Genomic DNA, 18,523 nt, shown 5'->3' with positions numbered 1-18,523 from the left:
ATCATTCCATTCAAATATTCAAGTACATAAATGTTGTCTCAATGCATATGAAATATGTTGAATTTTTCCATTGCATCCAAGTAATCTTAATCCCAAATTCTTTCTTAGAAAACAATCATAATTTGAACTAGATCCCTTGAAGATATTTTCCGAGGAACATATCCTCCTCCTCCACTTTAACCTTCTAATGAACCTGTTGCTCAGAAAACAAAAGTTGTTGCCTCTTCCACAAGTGTACCTGAAGTCCCACCCACACATGTACCTGAGGTCCCTCCGGCACATGCACCTGCACCTCCTCCAGCTATGACTACTGGAGAAATGACCGCCATCATGGCCAACATGATAGAGGCCATCCAACAATAATAATAGACCCAGTTGCAAATCTGATAACAACAGCAAGAGTTGCTGGCCAACATGAACACTCAGTTTGTGACAGCCATGCAAGGAAGAGCAGCACCCTACCCTAATTGCTCCCCAAAATTTTCTCCTATGCCTCCAAGTGCACAAGACACCTCTACCTCTAGAGTAATGGAAAGATTCAAAAAGCTCCAACCACCCTCCTTCTCTAAGATTGAGATAAATCCACTACAATTGGAAAGGTGGATTAGCGCCATGGAGAAAGCCTTTGTCGTACTGGAATGCACCGATGCACAGAAGTTGATATATGTTGGGTATCAACTGCAAGACGAAGCCGATGCTTGGTGGAAGTCAACCAAGCCTAATCTGGAGATAACCTATCCCAACCCCACCTGGGAACAATTTAAGGAGATTTTCTTTGGGAATTACTTCTCAGAAAGCTTCAAGGATGGAAAAGAAGCAGAGTTTACAGCCCTCACTCAAAGGTCAAAGTCAGTGTTTGACTACCAATAACAATTCAAAGACTTGTTCCATTTTGCTCCAGAACACTTGAGGAGCGACGTCTGCAGGTCGAAAAAGTTTGAAAAGGGGCTAAGGCTTGAGATTGGTGCCATATTGTCAATTATGGAAGTCTAGTCTCACGCTCAAATGGTTGCTAAGGCTAAAACCATGGAAGATCGGTTCAAAAAGAAAACTCTGGTGTCACCAGGGTCGGGCAAGAGGCCTAATACTTTCCAAAGTTATAATTGGCCCAACAAGACATTTGGGGGATCTAGATAGAGCCCCAACCCGACACAGTACCATAGGCTTGAAATGGGTCAAGCTTATCAACCCATTCGCCCAACATTCAATCAGTCTACACAATATTATCACCCTGCCTCGAGCAAGTCTACTCTACCACATCGCTCGGTATCGAGTCAAGTAATTGAAGCTTCATCTTAGCCTATCTGTCTTGTTCTTGCCTATCCGCTTGCTGGACGTAGCTACTGCTATACGTGCAAACTACCCAAACACATGTCTAGAGATTGTCCTCATTGTAAAGTTTGTACACCATGACAAGTTCCACCTACTGCTCAGCTTTTCCAGCCCCAAAATAATAGAGTTCAAGAGCAAGAATGTACCCTAACCACAGAGGGAGCTAAGGCAAATCCAGGTGCAATGATAGGTACTTTATCCATATCATCCTCACTTAATTAAGTATTAATAGATTCTAGTACATCACACTCTTTCGTTTCTTCTATTTTGCGATAAGATGAGTATGCCCTCGAAGAACTTAGAACACAAATTAGTGGTTATCACTCCTACTAGAAATGTTGTGAAATTAAATGAAGTGTATAAAACTTGTCCAGTGGAAACCTATGAGAAGAAACTCGAAGAGATTTTGGGATGAAAAGAGCACGATCTTCACACCCATACTATCTTATTGTAAAGGTATTATGGAGTAATCACCCTGACCAAGGAACGTCCGGGTAACCAGAAGATGAAAGGTGATCAAGCATTCTCATCTTTTTGAATCCTCAGACACGTCAAATTTTGAGGACAAAATTCTTATAAGGATAGAGGATTGTTAAACCCGTGCCCAAAAATATGGGCTAATTTGAATTTTTGGTTAAAAGACCAAAACACGGGGTCATAGCTACCAGTTTGTGGAGCATTCTGATATATTCTTCTACGGCCTTGGCGCAAGGATCCTCAAGCTGGGACTTCAAAGTGGCAATTTCATTCTTCTAATTCTTGGACAGTTGCTTCTTCTCACGCAACTTCTCCTTGGTCTTCTCATAGGAAGAAGAGAGAGACTTAACTTGTTTCTCCGCTGTAGTGAGTTTTGCCCCTGCCTCGGCAGGAGCTTTCTTCGCAGTCTTCTTCCCCGCCTTCAGGTCCTTCACCTCGGTTTCCAGAAGACAAATCCGATCACCACTTTCTCGGTTAGCCCTCTTCAGTTGACACCTCTCTTTCTCCAGATCGGTATACACGAAAGCGATCTTTCTCTTACGCCCCACCAACCCGGTGACAAAAGCCAAAGCCTGGGAGAGGAAAAGGTTAGCAAGGATCGATTGAAAACCGAGCTTCAGGAAAAGAAAGGAGCATTACCTCATAAGTCCGTGTAAGGGTAGATCTCTCCAGTGTGTCATCATCCATCTCAGAGAGCCAGTCTTGATCAGCTGGAGGAACGCAGTTCAGGGCCACATTCTCGGTAGTAGCGATGTTGCCAATCACCTTCTAGTCGGTATTGATCGACCACTTAGGGACAAATAAATCTGATGTTACTTTCTCCTTCCCCTTGTTCTTCTTGGTCGTATCCGAGGGTGGGGGATCCTTGAAAACTGCAAGAGATCCCACCTCCTGAGTGGCCAGACCAGAAGAGGAAGTTGTCTTTCCCTTATCAGAAGGCTGCTCTCGAATTTTGATACCTTGAGAAGGCGAAGGAGGAGGTTTCTTGGACCCCTTCTTAGGGAGACCCTTGTCTTACTTGCTTGGGGGCACTTTTCTTTTCTTGTTCTTATCAGGGGGAGGAAGAATAACATCCCCAGCTACATGGAGATCCTCGGTCTCTATAAACGCAGTAAGGGAATCCAAAGCAAACTCCACTACAGCCAACAAAAAAAAATGAGAGAAAGTTAGTACAGTGCAAAGGTCTGCGAAAAGGAGATGGGAAAAGATAAATCACCGAGGTGCTCACCCCTCTCCAAATCATTCATATCTAGAGAGTCAATAGCCTCTACCTCCACACGCTCCCCGTCAGTCATCATCTTCTTCAGAGTAGACCGAGCTTCAAGGTCAAGGAAAGGGATCCTATTTCGAGCAACGGTATCGGGGTAACCCCACACAATGGGACACTTGGGTCCTATGTATGCAGCCCAGAAGAACCTCTGTTTCCAGCCATGAATAGCTTATGGCAATGTACCAACAACAGGAACATCATGCTGACGGAGATAGTACCACCCCGGATGGCTGCTATTTTGGTTCAGAGTGAAGCATTTGATGAACAGAGCAGGAGAAGGGCGTCTACCCAACCGAGAACATCTAACAATAAAGGCCCCCACACACCTCCAGCAGTTGGGGACCAGATGGCTGGGGGTAACCCTATAATGCCTAAGGAGAAAAGAAATAAAGGTAGGAACAGGATAGCGGAGTCCCGCCTTGAAAGCATCTAGAATGAGACCAACCTCATCAGGTTGTGGTTGGTTTAATCTATCCTCGGGAGATGGAACCCTGAGATCAACGGATTCTGGGATTACATAGACATTTCGGATCTCCAACAAATTATAATCGGTTAGTACAGAGGGAATCTCATCCACTCCTTTCCCGATGGTGGGATTCTGCTGGGGTTGATGAACACGATGACCCCTTTTGGCCGATGATTTCTTGGAACCGCGGCTGGAAGTACTGGCAGAAGCACTAGATGAACTTCGAGGAATTAGTATAGGGATCCTGGAACCTGTAACCCCCTCCATTGACGAACGGAGGGAAACCTTTTGATTATCTTGCGAAACCACTCCATGGAACTACTTCTCTCCCTCATTTAACAGAGACTCCAGCTCTCGATTGGATTCAGGATTTGAGTTTTTCTTGGATTTCCCCATCTTCCCGAATGAACAGAAAAACAAAATGATTAAAGAGAAAGGAAAAGGAAAAACTTACTTGGGGAAGAAAGGGTACGACTGAAGAAAAGGCACTGAGCAAAACGACTTCAGGAACTCAGGAACCCAAGAGTTTTTAGTCAGGAAGCTTGAAGACAATGGAGAAAGAGAAATGAGGGAAGCTAGAACGTTTTATACTCTTGGGGGCAGTGGAACAAAGCCTCCAAATCCAGCCTTTCATTCTACTCGAATGGCCCGAATAGAGAAGAAGAAAGGATACGAATGTCGAGGATGAGAAAAACTACCTTTATAAAACATCGGGAAAGCAAGGAAATTTAAATATAAACTTTATGACATCCCATCAAGTTTCCCTCAAAAGACATGAAAACTGGAAGATATTTTGCATCCACGTGCAAACCTCGACAAATAGCGGCGCGATTACAAAAGACCCGCAGAGGGTAAAGTTGTCCAGAGAAGAAATATGGCCAAAGGACAAAAAGAGTTGATTCACCAACTGCCAGCACCGCCAAACACATGATTCGAGCTGCGCTCGACTCAACACGGGATACCGAAAAGATATACTCCCCATACCTCACCTCAGGTAAAGGGAGTAGGGGGCAAATGATACACCACTTTTTATATGACCAATCTCTGCCTTACACGTGGCCTCCCTTGGGTCACAAGCAAACCAGTTCCCAAACTTGGATCCGAAAAGCCACACTTAAGACGGTTATGCCAACCAGGACACGTCAATGGAGACAGTTATGAAACTTCCAAGTGGGAACATGCTCCTAACCGTAACCCACATGCCACATATGGAAGGATCCCAAGATTTAGTAAGAGAATCTCGACTCGTCACCTTAGTTTCCTAATCCGAGCACGAAGGGATGATCTTGCCAAAAGGAAAGGGGGTTAGACCCAAACTTGTATAACTAAGAGCCCTAATGCTCATGTAATTCAATTCGATTCATCCAGTTATTCCCTCATCAATAAAGAAATCAAGAGACTTCGTAGTGTTCTCTCCGTTTTTCCTTACTTCATTCCTAGCTCAAGGCTAGCCTGTAGTTGCATTGCCTGAGGATTTTTCCTCCGGTAGAAATCTCTGTGCAACAGTGTTTAATAGTTGCCAAACAATTTTTCTTTTTTGAACCTTCCAAGTTGAAAGGTTAGAAGGTTAAAAAGTATAATATTGCAAAGCCATATATCTCTAATCTCTATTCCTACTTGTCTTGTTGTATGCCACTCTTCCCACAAAGCAACAAGTTCCGCTTCCTTAACATCCTTTGTAGCGCATGTACCTGCATCTGTTAGAATACTCTGACCATCTATCAAACCATAATAAGTCCACCGAGCTAAATTAAGATCTGGTTCAAAAATTCCTGCGACCAGCAAACCAGATATATTGGAATTAATAGGTGGCAAAGATAGATCATTAAATCTTAAAGGGTAGGAGCTAGACTGTTGCTGTTCGGGTGGGGTGATATCCAAATCCGATAACCATCTTGAAACATTGTTAATGACCATCCGAGGGTCAGCCGGAGCATTGCACATAAGGACTTTGTTTCTTACAATCCAAATGAAATTACAAGTGATAATAAAAACTGAAAAAAACCAAACTAAAGAAGCCTTATCCAGAAAAGGGGAACCACGCCAGGAGGTAACTAGATCGATGAAAGAGGGAGCAGATAATTGCTTAGTTCTCAGTCCCAGAGGACCAGAAGCCCATACGTGCTTAGTCCAATAACAAGATAAGAAAAGGTGTCAGATGGACTCAACACAAGAGCCACAGAGAACACATTAAGGCTCGATAGCCATCCATTTTGAAAGTGTGCCTCGTATGGGAATCTCTGTATGTAAAACAAGCCAAAAAAAGGTTTTAAATCGAGGGTGAATTTTTAATTTCAAAAAAAACTTCCACCATCGGGATAGTGAAGAGTTGAGGGGATTGGAGGTATTAATAAAACTAGCAGCCTTCTTAGTTGAGAATCTACCAGTCTTAGTTAGAGTACACCTCCAAGAGTCCTCTAGTTGAGAAACATGTATTCCAAGAATTGCATTGACATTGCAAGGGTGAAAACAAGCAATCAACTTGGAATAGTCCCACAAATTACTATTAAGTATAAAATCAGAAACAGAATGAAAATTGGGAGTAGGATGAATTACCTGTGGAAGAGATTTACCTGGTCTTGCTGGAATCCAAGGGTCATGCCATCAGGAGGTAGAAAGTCCATTGCCAATTTGTCGGAAAGAGATCTACTTAAGGTCCGGTAATACCTTGGCAATACTATTCCAGGTCCAAAACCCTCTTTTACGACCAACTTTTGGATCAAACAAAGAGGATTTGGGGAAATACTTAGCTTTTAGGACTCTGGCCCAAACCGAAGAGGGTTCAGTCATCAGTCTCCAACCTAATTTGAGAATGAGGGCTCTGTGGTGAATCTTAGATTTGCGTAATTCAAGTCCACCCAAGGAAAGAGGCCTAGTTATTGTGTCCCAACTGACTACGTGACTGCGCTTCCTTTCCCCACTATCATTGTTCCAAAATCGGAGATAGATAGTATCTAACTCATGGCAAGTCTTTTGAGGGAAAAGGAAGTGGGACATTAGGTATGCTGGCCTAGTCCACCCTCTTTTTTTTTCTTTTTCGATAAACTGATGTTGTGGTGCCTCAAACCCCACCAAATTGATGGAACTTTTAATTACGATTCATGGACAAAGTAATTTACCTCAACATTTCTACCCTAACAAAACTCCAACAACATTCAGGTCAATTTTCCCAACAGTGCAATCCCACCACACCTTCCCTCTAAACAGAAGGGGCCAAAGAAAACAGAGTAAAAGAAATCCCGATTTCGTCGCCGCAAGGCACTGAATCCGTGATTTGTGATTCATCGCTCTAACCAAGAGGATTATCCCATGGATAACGGAATACACAATAAAACTGACGTACGACATACGAGATGGGTGAGAAAATTAGAGAAACGCTCTGTGAATCTCTTCTTCATTTCTTCCTCCGTCGTTGTTTCTGCAAATCTTATTATCCAAAAAACAATTCCACAAAGACGAAGAAGACAACACGGAAAGGAACTATCTTAGAGTTTGTCTTCCCTCCTCCTGCCAAGGGGAATTAGGCACACGGTTCCTTCCGAGGGGAAAAGAGAATTCCGTGGAACCCATAGACACGGACATGGTCTTCCCTCCCTCTTCCACTAGATCTAGAGTTCAGGTTTTTGTTCTGAGATTTTAAGAGCTGAGAAACCCAGGATGGCATAATAAAATCCTGCACCAGTGTCAGTCTCTCTCTCTCTCTCTCTCTCTCTCTCTTACTTAATGTTCTTTGGATAAAGAAATGAGATTGGTGGAACTTCAAGAAAACGGGAACGGAGATGGACTCTCTAACCTTCCCTTGGGAGCTAAAAACAAATACAGGAGTATGGATTCGGAGCTCCCAGACGACGAAGACCCCTCGCATCATCCTCATCAACAGGTTGGCAGCAACAGTACGAAGAAATACGTTTTCACTTGTGCTATCTTCGCCTGTCTCAACTCCGTGCTTCCCGGCTACGCTGAGCTCCTTACCTTGTTTGTGTCATTCATTCAAAAAAAAAAAAAAAAAACCTTGTTTGTGTCGCGCTTTCTCTCACCTTTTTTTCTTTGTTCCCTCTTTGATCTGTTGTTCTTTTCTGTAAAAGCACCACCTGGCAATTCGTGGCGTCTATTATTTTTTTTTCTCGACAGAGAAAACCCATGTCTCATTAGCTATTCTTTTCTGAATTTGCAGTAGTACAGAAATTTGTTTGTTCTGAATTTTTATCTATGCAATTATAGCACGGTGCAGTACTGCATCATGCAATGACTGCAGAGGCCAGGTGCACCAGATGGAGCCCACTGTGCCACATGGTCTCTGCTGCACCACACGATGCAGTACTCCACTGTGCAATTATAGGAGAGGATAACAATAAGGTTACATATTTGTTTTATGATTGGGAATTTGGTGGATGGCAAATATAAAAGGGTAACCACTCTATTAGTTGGGAATTCGGTGGATGGTAATATAAAAGGCAATCTAGTCAACTAGGGGTGCAAGTTTGGCCGCCCGAAACTCGCCCTAGCCTGCCCCGAGCCCAAATAGGGTTTGGGTTGAGATATTTGGCCCTGAGGGCAGGTCAGGGCTGAGAATTTCTGCCCATAAGTTAGAGTTGGATCGGACCAAGGTTGAAGCCTCGGGCTAACTCTGGCCCGGCCCGACCCTGTTTTAAGTAATTTTATCAATATATATATATATATATATATATATATATATATATATATATATGTATGTATATTAAACTTTAAACGTCACCCACACTTTGTTATATAATATATTATATATATATATATATATATATCCAACACTCACAAGATGACGCGGGTTGTGGTGGATGCGGGGCGTGCCAGAACCTTTGACGCAGGTTCAAACGGACTGGGATTGCGGCCTATCTGACTGTCAACCAGGGAATGTAGGGTTCCCTCGTGCCTGAGTTACCTCCAAGGACCTTTGGGTTAGACTGTATAGGCAACGGTCTCAATGGGATCTACCAAAAGTTTATAAAACTAACCAGGGAAAGAGATTGACTTTGGTGTGCAATTAAATGACTAAATTAATACTGAGAAAAGTACACTAACCAATTACAATCGAAACCAAACTTGTAGGGATGAATGCTCTTCCTGATTCTCCCTCCCAATGATTGGCCCGTTGGGATTGTAAGTACACCCTCTCAAGAAGAAGTACACTAAAGCAAGGAACTAGTAAACAAATAAAAGAACAATAAAGATAATGCTAAGAGCCAGATTGTGTGTGTGTGTGTGTGCGGTCTCAATGGGATCTACCAAAAGTTTATAAAACTGACCAGGGAAAGAGATTGACTCTTGTGCGAAATGAAATGACTAAATTAATACTGAGAAAAGTACACTAACCAATTAAAATCGAAACCAAACCTATAGGGATGAACGCTCTTCCTGATTCTCCCTCCCAATGATTGGCCCGTTGGGATTGTAAGCACAACCTCTCAAGAAGAAGTACACTAAAGCAAGGAACTAGTAAACAAATAAAAGAACAATAAAGATAATGCCAAGAGCTGGATTGTGTGTGTGTGTCCTTTTTCTGTGACAGCCCTTGCCCCTTTTATAGCAATCTCTATCTAGATGGTGGCGGTTGCATCTCTTGGCTTCAAACCCTATTTCCTATCTCCACGTGGCCCCTTCCTACGGCCGATTCCTTTATGCTCTCCTGGGCCCACCGTTGTGGTGGTAGTGACCCCCTTCTCTCCCTCCTTAGAATTAGGAGACGCCTCCTTTGTGGGGAGTGACCTTCTCAACCAATCTTTGACGGGGTCCACCCTTCTCCCTTCGAAACTGCTGACGTGGCTTATCACCCAACGACCTCCTTAATGGCGCATGACCCCACCGACGATGTTGGACCCATCCAAAAATGGCCCCAACAATTTCCCCTCACAACTTCCTGAGGCGGTGCCACGTGGCCCACCTAGCCTTAGGAGGTTGTGCGCTCTTTGTGCCGCCCTTCCAGGTTCCCAACGCTTCAATCATGACGCCGTTTCCCCTCGTCCTGGGTAAACGTTCCTTCAACCAGTGCATTAGCACCATCGGCCTTTGTATCAGCGACCGAAATAAATACGCCTCTTTTAAATTTGAATTTCTATAGGCTGGCGCCACAAGCTCCCTCAGTTTTTACCCCTTTAAAAGCACCAACCTCTCTGATCTCCCACTCTTCGTTCTCATTCCTTTCCGATCACCTACCTCTTCAGCCTGCGCCATGGACAACCTTCCTCCTTACCCTATGATTTCTCAAAGGGAAAGAGAGCTAGAGAAGACCCTGAAGGCGAAACAAGCTCAGCTTCCACCTTCCTGATGATGCCAGAACACAAAAAGGCATTGTCAGGACATACCATTAGGTCAGGAGAGGGGCTTCGGTCTGGAGCTAGGACCATAGTTGCGGTAGGACTGGAGGTGCCTACTTGCTCGACTATGTTGACAACCTTTGAGAGGGGCGACGAGGCAGCGGGAGTTGGTGACTTGGAGGCCACCTCATCGTGAGAGCCCGCAATAGGGGTTTCTTCCTTTGAACCTGAGGCAACATCCAGGAGAGTTGGGGAAGATTGCGGGTATGCATTCACAAGGAAGCGCCTAGAGCGCCTTAGGCCGGATGGTGCTTCTGAAACTTCCTCGCTCAGAGAGGCTTCTTTGAGGGATTGCTTTTTGGGGGGCTTCTTTGATAGCTATTTTTGCTTTTTTTGGGGATGCTCCTTAAACAACGGACTGGTGGGAGCTGATGATGGGGTCCTACGCTTCTGGGAGGCGTCGACACCGACGGACTGAGAAGGCACAGGCCGAGTAAGACGGGCCTCTGAAAACTTAAGATAGCATGCCGTTAGTCAGGAAATAACTATGAATCAAAGAATGCAGGGTTACAAGGGTACCATGCTTGGCAGGATTGACGACCTGGACAGCACGCCTGGTACGAGTGACCTCGTAGTCATCAGCATAAGAGCCAGCGAATTCAACCCCACCAGACCACATCTAAAGGTGGGGGTTGACAAGCTCGGCCACGCCTAGGCCGGCATCGGGTAAAGCAGGCTGCCAGTCCATAAAGACTTTGAATGAGCGGTCAAAGCTGCTTATGTCCACATAGGCTCTCCTAGCTACTTTACAAGAATGCTTCGCGCATTTTGCGACGGATTCGGTCTATAGCCAGGTCATGGCGGCTTTGCATGATAGTTTGGTCTGGGTGGTACTTGACACCAAAGGCCTCTTTGTATCGAAGGATTGAGTTTAGGAGCAACTTACTTGGAGCATGAGGGACTGGGGCCTTACCTTTACCAGGGACGTCCTTCATCTGCAGTTTGGAGTCAGAATTAGCCTCATCAGTAATTGGAGGAAGCACTTCAATGGACAGGGTAGCAAAGAAGGTGGACCACCAGGCTGTGAATTCTGGCGTAGGAAAGGGTTCTGGGTCAAAGGCTCAGGGAGGAAGCAAGACATGACGAGGTCACCCCATGTTGGCGACAATCTTGATCTGGCCCGTTACTCTCAAGATAGGTCGGGCTGGCCCGCCTTTGTTCTCAGAAAAATAACATGGGAGGGGGACGGACTGCCGCAGGCCGAATTGGCGAGCGCAACACTGGGGGTTGTATACTTCGACCTCGCACATATTATTCCCAGAGGGCTCCCAGGTAACTCCAAAGTGCAGGTCTCTACAGACCAGGAACTTGCGCCACAACTCAAGGGCAGACCGAGGGTTGAGCAAGGCAGCTGACAGCCAGGGGGGAAGGTCTTGGTGTAGGTGAAAGGGCATGAACAACATAGGGGAACGAGACTCCTCAAGCCTAAGAAAGAAGGTTTGGTAGTCCTGCAGAGAAGGTCGCTCTTCTTCTGACAACTCTTGCATAAAGTAAAGACCGATGGTGTGGCACTCAAGAATGGGAGACGGAGTGTAAAAGCAAGGAAAGTAGGTGCGCAGCCAAATTTGGAGCAGCTAGAAGGGGCCACCACTAGAATCGAAGTTCGAACTGACTATGGTACTGCAGCCCCTGTAGAGGGAAGCCAGGACGAAAGAAGCAAGGTCAACAGAATGCCCTTGGGATAGAGCATTGGCCAAACGCAGGTAGGTCTTGGCAATTTTGTTGGATTTAACGCAGGCCAAGTAGCGACAAATCCAAAAGAGGAGAAAGGCCACGAATTCGACCTCGGAGATAGGACCCTCAGTCTAATGGATGGAAGACAAGTACATACTGTAACTGGTTTTTTGGTGAAGTCCAGGCCATGCTGCTCCTCGACGTTTCGGGGGTCCAGGGTTCCAAGGGATGCCCCATGAAATTCAAGGCCGATGGCCTTGAGGCCGGTCAGGGCCCCAACATCGAGAAGGGTAGGGCTTATGGGACCGCAGGGGAAGAGGAAGACATTACTGGAGCTAGACTAAAAGTGTAGGGCAGCTTGTAGGAGGGGAACGTCAGGAGGGGCGGCGATGCTGGATACTTCTAGGGCATCCAGGATTCCTAGAGTCAAAAGGCACTCGCGATGTGCCTCCATGACGCGGTCTACCCACACCTCCTAGTCCGGGAGAAAAGTCGGCCAGAGACGACTAAAAGGCTTGGGCTTTATGCCAAACGGGGTAGTCCATGGCGCAGGCTGAAGAGGTAGGCGATCGAAAAGGAATGAGACCGAAGAGTGGGAGACCAGAGAGGTTGGTGCTTTAAAAAGGGCAAAAACTGAGGGAGCTTGTGGCGCCAGCCTATCAATTCAAATTTAAAAGAGGCGTATTTATTTCGGTCGCTGATACAAAGGTCGACGGCGCTGATGCACTGGTTGAAGGAACGTTTACCCAGGATGAGGGGAAACGGCATCATGATTGAAGCGTTGGGAACCTGGAAGGGCGGCACAAAGAGCGCACAACCTCCTAAGGCTAGGTGGGCCACGTGGCACCGCCTCAGGAAGTTGTGAGGGGAAATTGTTGGGGCCATTTTTGGATGGGTCCAACATCGTTGGTGGGGTCATGCGCCATTAAGGAGGCCGTTGGGTGATAAGCCACGTAAGCAATTTCGAAGGGAGAAGGGTGGACCCTGTCAAAGATTGGTTGAGAAGGTCACTCCCCACAAAGGAGGCGTCTTCTACTTTTAAGGAGGGAGAGAAAGGGGTCACTACCACCACAACGGTGGGCCCAGGAGAGCATAACGGAATCGGCCGCAAGAAGGGGCCACGTCGAGATAGGAAATAGGGTTTGAAGCCAAGAGATGCAACCACCACCATCTAGATAGAGATTACTATAAAAGGGGCAGGGGTTGTCACAGAAAAAGGACACACACACACAATCCAGCTCTTGGCATTATCTTTATTGTTCTTTTATTTGTTTACTAGTTCCTTGCTTTAGTGTACTTCTTCTTGAGAGGGTGTGCTTACAATCCCAATGGGCCAATCATTGGGAGGGAGAATCAGGAAGAGCGTTCATCCCTACAGGTTTGGTTTCAATTGTAATTGGTTAGTGTACTTTTCTCAGTATTAATTTAGTCATTTCATTTTGCACAAGAGTCAATCTCTTTCTCTGGTCAGTTTTATAAACTTTTGGTAGATCCCATTGAGACCGTTGCCTATACAGTCTAACCCAAAGGTCCTTGGAGGTTACTCAGGCACGAGGGAACTCTACATTCCCTAGTTGGTAGTCAGATAGCCGCAATCCCAGTCCGTTTGAACTTGGGTCAAAGGTTCTGGCACGCCCCGCATCCACAACAACCCGCGTCATCTTGTGAGTGTTGGATATTTTTCTAGCAATGGGCCTTTACACACCACTAGCTACCAAGTGCGCTAGGCACTTGACCACATATCATACTATATTATAAAAGTAGGAACTCAAAAGTTATGGCAAATCTTTTCATAACAAAAATACCCTTCAACAGTATCAATAAACCCAAAATAATTGTCCCTTCCAAAAAAAAAAAAGAAAGAAAACATAGAAACGTGTGTATGTACATTGAGTAGTTTACATTAAAATTTCCCTAGTTTTTAGAGAAGTATATTTAAATTATTTAAAAAAAAATTAAAGAAACGACTCCCAAAAAAATAGGGGTAAATTGCCATGCTTTCTACCAATCTTATCTTCATTTCCTAAGATTTTTCCGTTCTTAAAAAAAAAAGAATGAAACGACTCCCAAAAAAATAGGTTCATAAATTGAGAAAATAAAAGACTTTTTAGGTAAGTATATTTAAATTAAAAAAAAAAATAGAAACTCGTGTATGTAAATTGCCTTACTTTGTACCAATCTTATCTTCAAAAAAAACTTTCCCATTCCTAGAAAACAAAAAAAAAAAAAAAAAAAAAAAAAAAAAAGAAAAAAGAAGAAGAAGAAGAAGAGAGAAGGACTCCCAAAAAAATAGGGTTCATAAATTGAGAAAATAAAAGACTTTTCCCTTGTTTTTAGGTAAGTATATTTAAATTATAAAAATATAAAAGACTTTTCCCTTGTTTTTAAGTAAGTATATTTAAATTATAAAAAAAATAGAAACGCGTATATTTAAATTGCCATGCTTTCTCCCAAAAAAAATAGGGTTCATAAATTGAGAAAATAAAAGACTTTTCCCTTGTTTTTAGGTAAGTATATTTAAATTATAAAAAAAATAAAAGACTTTTCCCTTGTTTTTAAGTAAGTATATTTAAATTATTAAAAAAAAATAGAAATGCGTATATTTAAATTGCCATGCTTTCTCCCAAAAAAATAGGATTCATAAATTGAGAAAATAAAAGACTTTTCCCTTGTTTTTAGGTAAGTATATTTAAATTATAAAAAAAATAAAAGACTTTTCCCTTGTTTTTAAGTAAGTATATTTAAATTATAAAAAAAAATAGAAATGCGTATATTTAAATTGCCATGCTTTCTCCCAAAAAAATAGGGTTCATAAATTGAGAAAATAAAAGACTTTTCCCTTGTTTTTAGGTAAGTATATTTAAATTATAAAAAAAATAAAAGGCTTTTCCCTTGTTTTTAAGTAAGTATATTTAAATTATAAAAAAAAATAGAAACGAGTATATTTAAATTGCCATGCTTTCTCCCAAAAAAATAGGGTTCATAAATTGAGAAAATAAAAGACTTTTCCCTTGTTTTTAGGTAAGTATATTTAAATTATTTAATAAGTTAAAAAAAAAAAAGACTTTCCCATCCTTCCAAAAAAAAAAGACATAGAAACCCGTGTATATACATTGCCATGCTCTGTACCAATCTTCATTTCCTAAGACTTTTCCATTCTTAAAAAAAAAAAAATACAAACGACTCTGTTATCCACTCCCTCATTCTATGCCAAAAAAATACCCTTCAGTCTATGTACGTACATCTCGCTCTCCCAAAAAAATGGGGTTCATAAATTGAGAAAATAAAAGACTTTTCCCTTGTTTTTAGGTAAGTATATTTAAATTATTAAATAAGTTAAAAAAAAAAAAATTTCCCATCCTTCCAAAAAAAAAAAACATAAAAACCCGTGTATATACAATGCCATGCTCTGTACCAATCTTCATTTCCTAAGACTTTCATTCTTAAAAAAAAAATACAAACAACTCTGTTATCCACTCACTCATTCTCTCCCAAAAAAATACCCTTCAGTAGACTTTTCCATTCTTTCAAAAAAAAAAATAGAAACAAGTTATATAGAAACATCTTCCTTTTGGAGTTTTATATATCTGGTTATTGCTTCTTCAGAATTCTTGCATTCCAAGATTTTTGGGCTTTCGAATTCAGTTACTGAAAGTGCAAGGTATCCTCCAAATTTTTATTTCTCTTTTTTTATGTAAGTTGTGGATTTAATATAAAATCTAATATCCATTCGAATTGCAACATTGTCTTAAAAATTTCTGTATAGTTTAAGTTTTTTTTTTTTTTTTTTTCGAGTTATACTATGAAATCTTAGTTCTTATCAGAATTCTTGACTGGATAAATTAGTGTTAAAAAAATTTAAAACCAAGAGAGACAAGGAGACACAAAAGAGTACGAGAGAGGAAAGGGAGAGAGAGAGATCGTGAGAGGGGGGACAGAGAGAGATAGAGACGCTGAGATGTATATCTAGAGAAAAAGAGGGTGAGGAATATCGTGGGAGAGAGAGAGAGAGAGAGAGTTACCAAGAGAGATAAGGACAAAGAAAGATATAAAAAAAGAAGACATTTGAAACACTATATACTGATAGTTTTTATTAATTAAATTTCTTTACTAAGAAATAATACTAGAATGTGATTTGATCATTATCTGTTGCAGAATTTGTTTAGATGGTAGTTACGTGGACATTTAAAAAATAATTTAGTTTTATTGTCATATATATCTACTATAAGATAACCAAACTTATCGTTTAAAAAATAATTCCATTTTTTTGTTGAACAATCTATAAAACCCCACTTTCCATTTTTCGTTGAACAACTTTGTATTATATATCAATTTTACATAAAAAAAGTATCAATTTTATTACAGTATTATTTTATGTAAAATTGATAATTTTTTTCTCGGCCGATTCCAACCCATGCATTTTTTCCCCCTCCCCATGATCAGGGCCAATCAAGGTCATCTTGGCCCAACCCTGAGGGTGGATCAGGGTTGGATTTTTTTGGCCCTGAGTCAGGGTCTGGTTGGGCCTGGGCCCAGCTATGGGGACATAGGGTTGGGCTAGGGTTCTATAAAGCCCGGCCCAACCCAACCTGTTGCAGCCCCTGTTTTGCAGCTTCCAACTCGTAAATAGACCATTTTTCATCTCTACGCTAGTTTTCTGTATTTTAACAGGGAAAGAACGTTACAATTGCTCTTCACTAGCCGTGAACTCCCATTTCTATCCCAATGCGGGAAGAGTGATATTGTCTTTTTAGTCCCTAAACAAACTCTTCTTCTCATTTGCATTTCCTCTATAATAATTTTTCATGGTACATTTTCGCTATATTCAAAATTGAAGTTGGTGTAGCTGGATGAATATTTCAAATTTATGGGAAGAATATGGTATACAGCTTATGTACTGTGATCAGCTGATTGACGTTCTTTGCAAGCAACAACCATGCCAATTCTGATCGATGTTTCTACTGCTGTCTTACTTTTAGAACAGTAATTTTAAAATGAATCTGAAGTCTGAGGCTTTGGGTCTTCATCTTCTGCAGATGTGGGTGTTATGAGTGGAGCTATTCTATTCATTCAGGAAGATCTGAAGATAACAGAGGTGCAGGAAGAAGTTCTTGTTGGTTGCTTGAGCATCATCTCACTTTTAGGCAGTTTAGCTGGTGGTAAAACCTCAGACACCATTGGTAGAAAATGGACAATGGCTTTAGCATCGATTATATTTCAAACAGGTGCAGCTATAATGGCGGTTTCTCCTTCTTTCCAAATACTGATGATAGGAAGACTCTTTGCTGGGGTAGGGATTGGTTTTGGAGTCATGATTGCCCCTATTTACATTGCTGAGATATCACCCACCATTGACAGAGGATCTTTCACTTCTTTGCCTGAGATTTTCATCAACTTTGGAATCCTTCTCGGATACATCTCAAACTATGCATTTTCAGGTCTTTCGCCGGACATAAACTGGAGAATAATGCTTGCAGTTGGAATCCTACCATCAATCTTTATTGGGTTTGCTCTGTTCATCATACCTGAGTCACCCAGGTGGTTGGTGATGCAGAACCGTGTTGAAGAAGCAAGATTGGTCCTGCTGAAGACAATCGATAATGAGAGAGAGGTTGAACAGAGACTTGAAGAGATACAGCAAGCAGCTGGGACTGCTATTGCAAAGAAGTATGAAGAGAAAGCTATATGGCGTGAACTCTTAAGCCCTTCTCATGCAGTTCGTCGCATGCTGATAACTGGGATTGGAATTCAATGTTTACAGCAGATCACAGGTATGGATGCAACTGTATATTACAGCCCCACAATCTTCAAAGAAGCTGGAATTGAGGACAAGAGTATGCTGCTTGCTTCGACTGTTGCTGTTGGATTTGCCAAGACTATTTTCATTTTGGTTGCCATTGTACACATTGACAGAGTGGGAAGAAAACCACTGCTATACGTGAGCACAATCGGAATGACTATGTGTTTGTTGGGATTAAGCCTTACTCTTTCTTTACTGAGGGATGGAGCAGCCATTCCACTGTCAATTTTGGCTGTTTGTGGGAATGTTGCTTTCTTCTCAATAGGAATTGGTCCAGTTTGCTGGGTCGTGACATCTGAAATCTTCCCTCTCAAATTACGTGCTCAGGCAGCAGCAATTGGAGCTGTGGCAAATAGGGTGAGCAGCGGCCTAATTGCCATGTCCTTCCTGTCCATTTCTCGTGCCATTACAATGGCAGGAACCTTCTTCATCTTTTTCCTGATTTCGGCTCTCTCCATTGCCTTTGTTTATGTTTTTGTTCCTCAAACAAAGGGGAAGTCTTTGGAGCAGATTGAGTTGCTTTATCAGAATATGGAAGGATGGCAAGGTAGTAAGGTTGAGCTTGGAGATGTGGAGCATCTAGTGCAAAAACAATGACTGGCTTGTAAGCCAGTTTGATGAACCAAAACTCTTCCAACATGTCTTCCAACTTTACAACTAGCTTGAAGGAAGATAGGGAGGCTTCTCATGTTTCAGTTAGAAATCTTGCTGATTTTCCACGGTATAGGATTTCTAGTTGAAACCACGCTGTCGTACATGAGTTATGCAGCTACAAGAACTCCTGTTTTAAAATCCATTCAAACAAGAGGAACAATTATCTGTTACCAGAATTGCATTCTTCTTTGTTCAGAAGCCTTCCTAAACTTATTGAGAGCCTGATGTATACAGCCCCTCCTATAATCATATACCTGAGAAACTATTAGAAATTGGTTTTAGCTCTTAGAATGCATTTTATGTTGGATTTTTGTGTCCATCAAACCCGGTTTGGTCCGGTTCACTTTGTGTTGAACCTTATATACATTTTGGTTTAATATTATCACATGCGATATAAACTTTTTGAGTATTATGTGTCCGTAAGTTTTACTTAAAATGGTAGTCACGACTAGGGTTTGGGCTTGGCACCCGTATCATATAGTCGCCGCATAGGGTATTCT

General features: G+C 42.3%; 1 protein-coding gene across 2 annotated transcripts; it reads left to right on the top strand.

Moving 5' to 3' along the window:
* The first annotated feature begins 2,642 nt into the window (after positions 1–2,642).
* LOC122648888 (probable polyol transporter 4) lies at positions 2,643–18,318 on the top strand. 2 transcript variants are annotated; one of them, XM_043842183.1, is made up of 3 exons: positions 2,643–2,650; positions 8,494–8,499; positions 16,606–18,318. In XM_043842183.1, the coding sequence occupies exon 3, from the start codon at positions 16,617–16,619 to the stop codon at positions 17,964–17,966; it is 1,350 nt and encodes a 449-aa protein (XP_043698118.1). In that variant the 5' UTR covers positions 2,643–2,650; positions 8,494–8,499; positions 16,606–16,616; the 3' UTR covers positions 17,967–18,318. The 2 variants fall into 2 exon arrangements, with proteins under 2 accessions (XP_043698118.1, XP_043698119.1); XM_043842184.1 differs by lacking the exons at positions 2,643–2,650; positions 8,494–8,499 and adding an exon at positions 7,272–7,503 and having other exon boundaries at positions 16,605–18,318.
* The last annotated feature ends 205 nt before the right edge of the window (positions 18,319–18,523 follow it).

Source organism: Telopea speciosissima, chromosome 1 (genome assembly GCF_018873765.1).
Source record: "Telopea speciosissima isolate NSW1024214 ecotype Mountain lineage chromosome 1, Tspe_v1, whole genome shotgun sequence".
NCBI classification, from domain to species: Eukaryota; Viridiplantae; Streptophyta; class Magnoliopsida; order Proteales; family Proteaceae; genus Telopea; species Telopea speciosissima.
This window is presented reverse-complemented; position numbering and strand designations above follow the sequence as displayed.

Excerpts from the sequence above, each read along its gene's own strand:
- LOC122648888 (XM_043842184.1), top strand. The coding sequence starts at position 7,288 with ATGAGATTGGTGGAACTTCAAGAAAACGGGAACGGAGATGGACTCTCT. Across the intron at positions 7,504-16,604 it reads ACTCCGTGCTTCCCGGCTAC|GATGTGGGTGTTATGAGTGG; the intron begins GCTGAGCTCCTT and ends TCATCTTCTGCA.